The sequence below is a fragment of the Bos mutus genome, chromosome 15, assembly GCF_027580195.1.
Source record: "Bos mutus isolate GX-2022 chromosome 15, NWIPB_WYAK_1.1, whole genome shotgun sequence".
NCBI classification, from domain to species: Eukaryota; Metazoa; Chordata; class Mammalia; order Artiodactyla; family Bovidae; genus Bos; species Bos mutus.
The window spans coordinates 3,269,359-3,278,815 of NC_091631.1; the positions used below are offsets into that span (position 1 = coordinate 3,269,359).

At 56.5% G+C, this 9,457-nt stretch overlaps 1 protein-coding gene across 1 annotated transcript; it reads left to right on the forward strand.

Annotated features, from left to right (window-relative positions):
* Positions 1 to 297: 297 nt before the first annotated feature.
* Positions 298 to 3,940, forward strand: APLNR (apelin receptor). Its single transcript, XM_070383323.1, has one exon. It carries the CDS (start codon positions 563 to 565, stop codon positions 1,760 to 1,762), a length of 1,200 nt encoding a protein of 399 aa, XP_070239424.1. The 5' UTR covers positions 298 to 562; the 3' UTR covers positions 1,763 to 3,940.
* Positions 3,941 to 9,457: the final 5,517 nt, after the last annotated feature.

Consider the following 9,457-nt stretch of genomic DNA (forward strand, 5'->3'; position numbering starts at 1 on the left):
TGCATAATTTGCCCCATTTAGAGGGGCTGGGAGGGGGTGAGAACGGGGGAGGGGGGGTTGGGAGCAGAGGCCTGATGAGAGGTTCTGCAAAAACCCGGAGGAATCCAGAGAGAGAGTGAGACAGAGAGAGACAGAGGCTGGGTCAGGCGCAGAGCAGGCTGCAAACCACAGATAACATCCTGCCCAGCACGGCAGGGGTCAATTTGGTCCACTTGCCCAGTGACAAGAAAAGAAAAAAAAAAAAAAAAAGTGGGCTGTAACTTCAGGATCCTAAGCCTCACAAGTGAGGGGCTGGTCTGGAGGTGGGAGGAGGGAGGAACAGCCAAGGAGGAGACAGAGGCTCACGAGGGCGCGAGGAAGTGTCTGAGAAGAGGCTGGGGCCGCTGGAGGGACGCCTGCAGGAGCCAGGCCTCCTCCTCCCGGGTCCTGGGAGCCGCCGCTGCCTCTGGACACCTCCAGCCCTGCCTGCTTGCCTCCCCAAGGCTGCCAGCCAGAGCTCAGGGTGCTTGGCTGAGCCCCGTACCCCCGGGGGGACCCCCAGCTGACCTCTGTGCACCCCAGCATGGAAGAAGGTGGCGAGTACGACGGATACTATGGGGCGGACAACCAGTCTGAGTGTGAGTACGAGGACTGGCAGTCCTCCGGCGCCCTCATCCCCGCCATCTACATGGTGGTCTTTGTCCTGGGCACGGCGGGCAACGGGCTGGTGCTCTGGACCATCTTCCGTAGCGGCCGCGACCGGCGGCGGGCGGCCGACGTCTTCATCGCCAGCCTGGCGGTGGCTGACCTCACCTTCGTGGTGACCCTGCCGCTCTGGGCCACCTACACCTATCGGGACTACGACTGGCCCTTCGGGGCCTTCGCCTGCAAGCTCAGCAGCTATCTCATCTTCGTCAACATGTACGCCAGCGTCTTCTGCCTCACCGGCCTCAGCCTGGACCGCTACCTGGCCATCGTGAGGCCGGTGGCCAACGCCCGGCTGCGGCCGCGGGTCGGCGGCGCCGTGGCCACGGCCGGCCTGTGGGCGCTGGCCGGCCTGCTCGCCCTGCCCGTGCTGGTCTTCCGCGCCACCAGCACCGTGCTGCAGGCGGAGAATGCCACCAAGGTGCAGTGCTACATGGACTACTCGCTGGTGGCCGGCCCCGACGCCGAGTGGGCCTGGGAGGTGGGCCTGGGCGTCTCGTCCACCGCGCTGGGCTTCGCGGGGCCCTTCGCGGTCATGCTGACCTGCTACTTCTGCATCGGCCGCACGGTGGCCGGCCACTTCGGCAAGGAGCGCGCGCGGGGCCTGCGCAAGCGCCGGCGGCTGCTGGCCATCATCGCCGTGCTGGTGCTGACCTTCGCGCTCTGCTGGCTGCCCTACCACCTGGTCAAGACCCTCTACGTGCTGGGCAGCCTGCTGCGCTGGCCCTGCGCCTTCGACCTCTTCCTCATGAACGTCTTCCCCTACTGCACGTGCATCAGCTACGTCAACAGCTGCCTCAACCCCTTCCTCTACGCCTTCTTCGACCCCCGCTTCCGCCAGGCCTGCGCCTCGGTGCTCTGCTGGGGCCGCCGGGGCTGCGGAGGAGCCTGGCGCGCGGGCGGCGGCGGCGGCGGCGGCGGCCGGGGCGGCGGCGGCGGGGACAAGTCAGCCAGCTCCTCCTCCTCGGCGTCGTCGGGGCACAGCCAGGGCCCCGGGCCCGGCGGCGCGGGGAAGGGCGGGGAGCCGATGCCGGAGAAGTCCATCCCCTACAGCCAGGAGACCCTCCTGGTGGACTAGGGCCGGGGTCCCCCGCCCGCGGCCCCTTGCTCTCTGAAGGGCGGGGAGCTGGCGAGGGGGCGGGGGCCCCCTTCTCTGGTGCACTTGACTCCTCTCCCTGCTCCCCGCATCGGTCTTGTCCTCCTTCCCCCCTGGGAAGTGCTTCTTCAGAGGTTTGTGGGTCTGGAGGGTAAGAGAGGGAAGCCCGCAGCCCCGAACTCCGCCGCTCAGTCTCCGTGAGACTGACCTTGCATGTCTCTGAAATGCTCCCAGCCTCAGTGTCTCTCCGTGCGGATAAGACGGAGGAACTGAACTGATGTGCGTCCAGGCTCCATCAACGTTCATTTTCCCCCAGCCCTTTTCCTGGATCTCCAGCTCCCCTTACCGGTTCCTTTTAGTTTTTACCCCCTTTTCCTCCTTCTGTTCCCCTCCTCGCCCCCACCAAGTGCAATTTCTCCTCTGAATCCTTACCTCTTGGCTCCCACATCCTCCCCCATGGCTCATCCTCCTTCTCCCTCAGTCTCTCTCTCTTTTTACTTCCTTGTTCTGAAGGGCCCCTAAGGGTTAAGGCATCTGAAGCTCGCAGACACTGCCCGGTTCAAGCTCTTTGTCCCTGAGGCCCTGGGGAGGGGAGGGAATGGACCTGGCTGAGATGGGCTGGGTGTCAGCAAAGTTGCAGCTCCTGGCTCTGCAGCTGTGAGCTCCAGAGCTTCACTCCAACTTGGATTGGTTCGCAGGTGTTTCAGGCCCTGGAGGTTGAGCGATGCGTGAAGGGTGCGTCCCTTCTTGCAGCCCACCAGCTAGACACGCTTTCTATACGTGTCCTTAGCCCCTTTCCTTCATCCTCTCTTTTCCGCAGGAACTGGAAGGCAGTGGGGTTGGTGTAGCAACAGGCTCCTTGGTTTCATGATATGAGCGGGGAGTTGGGAAAGGAAAAGGAGAAAGAGGGGGCGTCTGCGTTTGGTCTAAGGGCTGCTCGGGCCCCCTCCCCAAATCCTCATCTCTCCAACCTCCTCCAGACCTGCGAGCGGCCGACCTTTCCCTGTCTCTCCATCCGACATCCCCAGGACATTCTTCTTGGGCGCTGGCCTGAGTGGGTGCCAAGGATCCCTTTGATGGGGGGCGGGGTGGGGAACACCTGCTTTGTGTGTGTGCATGTGTGTAGACAAGGATGGGTGAAACCTGAAGAGCTGGGCGCCCGGGTCACTTGGATGAACACCTCTGCTCTGCACATTTCTGCTCTTCACACAATATCCTTGAGGGAAGAAGGGACATAGGAGGCAATTTAGAATGAGTCCACCCCCACTGGTTTGGGGGGCTCTGACGGCTGGTCCGCACGTTAAGAGAGAAGTGTGAGTGTGCACCCAGGCTCCCTGTAGGGAATCCCTCCTCAAGGCAGCTGGCGTGCAACGCTCAAAGAAGTCCTGGACCCTGGGTCCCTCTGCCGCAGTCCCTGGTTCTAAGAGGGAGATGGGAGAGAGCTTCAGAGGTTCCCTTGACTCCTTTCCCACGCCTGCCAACCTGTTTTGAATTTATAAGCATTTTCTTCATCACCCTTTGTTTTGTCAGGGTCTGTGGCCCTCTTCCTGGTGGGGGTGGGGGGTGGTGCCTGGGGTGGAAAGCACTGGCTGGGTTTTTCCTGACCTCCGCATCAGGATGGGAGCCCCGTGGCTTCTCCTGCTGGGCTGGGGGGCTAGGAACGGGCACTGGGGCAGACATGACCGCCGCACCGCCGGAGGATGGACATGCTGGTGGGGCTTTGTGCACCCAGGGTGCGCCCTGTGTATTCCGGGTTTTGTTCTTAGAGGACACGGAACATGAAGGACAAGACAGGAGCCGCGGGGGCAGGAAGAAGCCAGCCTGATGTCAGTGGATGTGCTGACCTTGGCTGGGATGGAGCCAGCTCCAGAGGCAGAGCGCGGGCTGGACAGAAGGGTCTCGGCTCACTCCTTCCATCTCAAGCCAGGGTCTTCACAGACTCACGTTCTCAGCCCAGGGCTGTCCCCAGAGCATCCAGGCGAGGCTGGAGGAAGCTTCCAGAAGGGAGGAGGGGCTCCTCTGAGGCCCCATCAGTGGTCTTGGACAGATGGTGGAGGAGGCAGCCGCTGCTCCGCTCGCCCCTTCTTTGGAATGTCTGTGCTATTTTTTGACCCTGTTAGTCACTGTGGTTCATGAAAAATAAATCTTTCCATGTGTGTGTGTGTGTGTGCGTGTGTGTAGCTACTGTGTCTGAAGCTTTTTCTCACACGGCTGCCTTGGAATGAGGAAAGAACCCCCAGGTTGCAACTGTTATGCTGGGAGGTGGGCTGAGTAGGCTGAGGGGAGCCGTGGGAGGAAAGGGGGCAGAAAGGGGTCGAATGGGAAACTGGGGGCACGGGGTGAGGTCAGGGAAGACCAAGAAAACAGAGAGGTGGGCAGCAGCTGAGCTTCTGGGCCTGGGAAGCGTGGAGCATGTGGGTACATGTGCTGGAGCCCAGAGCACAGGCCTGGGGGACGTGCCAACCCTCCTTTCCACAGGGTGGACTGCAGTCCATCCATTCAGCTGTCCCCTGTATTCATTTACTGTCGCTACTGACTCACTCGTTAATCCATAGTCACATGAGCATTCATTCAGTCTGGACCAGAAGTTCAAAGGCCTGTCCTCCACGCAGAGTCAACCTGTCCAGTTCTGTAAATACCCGTTTCGGAGGGTCACCCCAGACCGACGGAGTCAGAAGCTCCTGGAATCATCCCAGGTGGTCACGGCGACGAAAAGCCCCTCAGATGGTTTCTGAGGGTGGTCAGGTTTGGGAAATTGTGTGACAGAACTGGGAAAGTGTGACAGATTCTGCCACACTAGGGGACACAAAGCTAGAGAGAGGCAGGGGGAAGCGGGCTCTGGGCGGCCACTGATCTGAGAGGAAGGAGCAGAAGTGATCCCCGGGGGACGTATCTCACCCAGAGGGGGTCACTGCCTTGCACAAACACCTCTGGTACTAATACTGTCAGCGTGACCCTTAAGCACGCACCACAGCAGCCCGAGAGGAGCGCTTCCCCTCCGTTCCCTCCTGGGGCCCTCTGCCAGCCGCCTCCCTTTGCTGATGACAGAGTGAAGACACCCAAAGTCAAATGAGGCAGGGCCAGGGGGCTGGGGTGGACGTGAGATCTCATCCTAAGGCATCTGAGAGTCCTGGGGAGCCCTCGATGAAGGGGGCTGGGGCTGGGAGGGGAATGGAGGGAAATGCATGAGAGACAGAGAGAGAGGGAGAGACAGAGAGAGAGGGAGGCAGAGACAGAGAGACAGAGAGATACACAGAGACAGAGACAGAGAGAGGGAGACAGAGGGAGACAGGGAGAGACAGAGAGAGAGACAGAGAGAGACAGAGAGAGAGGGAGAGACAGAGAGATACAGAGAGACAGAGACAGAGAGACAGAGAGAGACACACACAGAGAGAGACAGAGACACAGAGAGAGGGAGAGAGACACACAAAGAGAGAGACAGAGACAGAAAGGGAGAGAGAGAGATACAGAGAGAGAGAGAGACAGAGAGAGGGAGAGACAGAGAGAGGGAGAGAGAGAGAGACAGAGAGAGGGACAGAGAGAGAGATACAGAGAGACAGAGACAAAGAGAGGGAGACAGAGAGAGAGAGAAAGGGAGAGAGACAGAGAGAGAGACAAAGAGAGTACAGAGAGACAGAGAGAAAGGGGGAGAGAGATACAGAGAGAGATAGAGAGATACAGAGAGAGAGACAGAGACAGAGAAAAGGGAGAGAGAGAGATACAGAGAGAGAGAGAGAGACAGAGAGACGGAGACAGAGCGGGGGGAGATACAGAGAGACAGAGAGACAGAGTTGAAGAGAGACAGAGGGAGAGAGATGAGACAGAGGGAGACAGAGGGAGAGACAGAGGGAGAGACAGAGAGTGAGTGGGGAAAGAGCAGAGACGGAGGGAGGGGCAGCCGGGAGCAGAGCTGGGGGCCGGGAGGGAGCTGGAGGAGGGTCTGTGCTCGCCTGCCCACTTCTGAAACTCACCAGGGGAACCCAGAGGCACTGGCGGTGTTTGCTTATTGTTCTGCAGATGCTGTCACAGAACCTTACCCTCTCTCGGGGAGACTGGAGATGAGCTTTCCAGAGTGACAAGGTGGTAGAGCTCGTGGTGGTTTTTTGTGTTCACACGTTTCTTCGCCCGTTCGCTCAGGCATCTACTTACCCCACGAGCCCTTGTTTATTACCGATGCCCAGGCAGTGGGCTGGGCACGGGGTCAGACGGAGAACAGGCCGTCGGGGCTCCCGGCGGTGCAGACAGACCGCTAGATGAGCAGTTAGAGCGGAGTTCTGAGAGGGGGAGTGTGCAAAGTGTTCTGCAGGGCTGGTGGGGACAGTGAGTGACGGACTGGAGACAGTCCATGCCAGAGGACTTCAGAGAGCAGAGGCTGGGTGGTGAACGGGGAGCCTTCTCTATGCAGAGGAAAACTCAGAGATAAGAGGTAGGAGAGAGTGCAGCCCATGCCCCCAGCAACCAGAAAGGTGCCCACCCCCACCCCAGCTCTGGCAGGGGAGCCAGAGACAGAGAAAAACTTGCCCAGATCTCTGCGTGGGTCTGAGGAGCAGACTTGGGGCTGGGACTATGACCCAGGTCTCTAGACCACTTTGCACGGTCAGAGATTTCTCTGCTTTTGGTGACTGAGCTGCCTTCTTCTGAGAGGTCTGCTGGGTCTCCTACACAGGGGCTGGGAGTGCTGGGCCTTCCAACTCTGGGCTTGTTGGAGAAAGAGGCTGAGAAGGGGTTTCTGGATCCCTTGGAAAGGCCAGCCCTAGAAGCTGGGTGATGGGGCGTGACACAATTTGGATGCAATGTCCCCACCATCTCAGCTGGTACCGCTGTGTCTGAGCTCCAGGGAGTTCAAAGCCTGAGGATCCCGACCTCTTTCAGTTGCTGCTCAAATGTTTATAAAGTGACAATTAGCAATTGTAGAAAGACACAAAGGGAGTTTAAAGTCAAGTCCAAAAGGAAACACATTTGGAGATGTTGGGCTGACTTTAGAAGTTTGCATTAATAGAATATCAAGCAATGTTTACTGAGTTATTTATTCAGCAAACTTTTATTCAGTGTCTGCCGTGTGCCTGGGGCTGTCTTAGAAGCTGGGGATACCGAGGTGAACGAGATGCCATCCTTGTCATCATGGAGAAACTTGAAAGACCTTTCTAGTCTTACCCACCCATTGAATAGATGTGTAAACTAAGGCCCACGGAAGGCAAAGGGTTTACACAAAGTCATGCAGTGGGATGATGGCAAAGGAACCCAGGCTTCTCACTGCTAGGCAAAGGGCATGCTCCACGGCTCCAGGCTTAGCAAAGAGAGGTCTTTTTTGGAGATGGTCACAGCAAGTGGAGAGGGTCAGAACAGTGAAGAAGGGCTACTGGGCAGGGTGGGGGCACAAAGGTACTTGAGGATCATTATCCATATTTTTGTTAACTTTTTATTTTAGAAGAGTTTTAGATTTACAGAAAAGTTGCTCAGCTAGTACAGACAGTTCCCATAGATTCCACATCCAATTTCCTGTATTATTGGCAACTTGTATTAATGCCACACACTGGTCACAATTCATGAACCAATATTAGCACAGTAATGATTAATTAGGTCCACACCTTATTCAGACTTCCTCACCTTTTACCTACTGTCCTAGGACACCATCCAGGATACCTCATTGCATTTTACAAATTTTTAGTTTGGAGGATAATTGCTTTGCAATGTGGTGTTGGTTTTTGCTGTGCGACAAAATGAATCAACTATATGAGTACACATGTCCCCTCCCTCTTGGACCCGCCCCACCCCCACCGCACCCGTCTGGGTGATCACAGAGCCCCGAGCTGAGCCCCGTGTTGCGCGGCAGCTCCCCACCAGCTCTGCTTTGCACATGGCGGTGTATGGACCAGCGGTGCCCTCTCGGTTTACCCCACGCTCTCCTTCCCACTGTACTCAGCTGTCCACTCTGTGTCTGTGCCTCTCTTCCAAGGAGGTTCATCGGCATTATTTTTCTAGATTGCACACGTGTGCATTAATATATGATACTTGCTTTTCTCTTCCTGACTTACTTCACTCTGTATGACAGACTCTAGGTTCAGTCACCTCACTGTGACAGACTCGAGTCCATTCCTTTTTTATGGCCGAGTAATATTCCACTGTATCGATCCACCACAATTCTTTATCCATTCATCTGTTGATGGACACCGGGGTTTCTTCCATGTCTTGGCTACCATAAATAGTGCTACGCCTCATGCATTCTGTCTTCATGTCTCTTGAAGCTCCTCTTGGCTGTGACGGCTTCTCAGGCTTTGTGTTCGAGGACCCTGACAGTTTTGAGGAGTATGGGTCTGGTGCTTTGTTCCATGTGCTTTTTAAAACAAATCTATTTTTATTTCCATATACCAGGCACATGCTGGAAGATAAGGCTAGAGCACTAAAAAGCAGACAAGTGACTCCAGCTCTTTTGGAGCTTAGCAGTGAGTAAGAAAGTGTGGTGAGTGTCACTGCAGGGCAGGTACAGGATGCCACGTGGGCAAATGCCCGTCCTCTGGGCTGCACCTCAGAGTGGTCACAGAGAGGGCTTGTTCTCTGGCTCAAAGAGCGTGTCCATCTCCAGTGCACGCGGTCTCCGTGTCTGCCACTCCATCCCACCTCCAAGCTCGTCCAGGGCTCCTTTTCTTATTCAGCTGGAAACCCGGGGACGTCAGCCAAAGGCGTATTTGTGTCCAGAGGGCATCTCATCCCATGTTGCTCTGTACTGTCTTATTTAGCTTTGTGGCACGTCTCTTGCCTCCCTGAGGCTGCTTCCTTGGTGGACAGAGGATAATCAGAAGTGGCTCCCCCAAATCTGCTCGAGCCACCTTACTCAGCCAGCCCTCTGTTCCCCCACTGAATGCCTGCTGAGCACTGGAGATCTGCTTGTCGGAGAGCCCCGACCTGGCTGTAGTGTGACAGCTCTGTGTACTTACCTGTCTCCTCTGTTGGGAGGGCACCTCCCCCGTCACAGGGGTTGTGTTTACATGTCTTTGTGTTCCCAGGACTTGCAACATGGCGAGTGCTCAAAGGGTGTTTGCTTAAATGATTAAACAGCTGGATAAAGAAAGTGCAGGAGGAAACTGAGGAAAATGGATTTTTTTTTGTTTTTTTGTTTAAAGCAAATGCATCGCTTGCCTTTCAAAGAGCCCAGAAAGATGAAGCAAAGGCCGGTGCCAGAGGAGATGCCCAGGGACTGATGAGAACTGAGATCACTAAGTAGTGACTCAGTTAAACCAGCTGGGTCCTCTTCAAGCCGCTGCCTCGGAACCACAGAGCCGGAATACAGGGCTGAGTGCACCAGGTCCCGGGGGCCACTTCTGATAACCTTGTCAGTAGAGTTACTGAACTTAGAGCTTTGCAAGGACCCATGTCAGTGTTTGTGCTGGAAGTCGTGCCTTTGAGTCGCCTTGGCTGGTGATGCTGTGGAAGCCTGGCTGGCTTCCGGGGGAAGTTATCGGTGAGCCAGCTGAAGCCGGCACTGAGTCAAACAGTGCTGGGAATCCGCGTGAGCACATCCACTCTCCTGATGGTGGGGGGCTGCACCAACTGAACAGAAAAAAAATCTCGGACTTCCCCCTTTATAAAAAGACTCGGGGAAAACTTTTCTTCCAGACCCTGAGGAAATCTGGGCCAGGTTTAAGGTCATCCAAGATGATTTGGCAATCTTTTTCTGTG

Bases quoted from the DNA above. Each gene is read 5' to 3' on its own strand.
- APLNR (XM_070383323.1), top strand. From the start codon at position 563: ATGGAAGAAGGTGGCGAGTACGACGGATACTATGGGGCGGACAACCAG.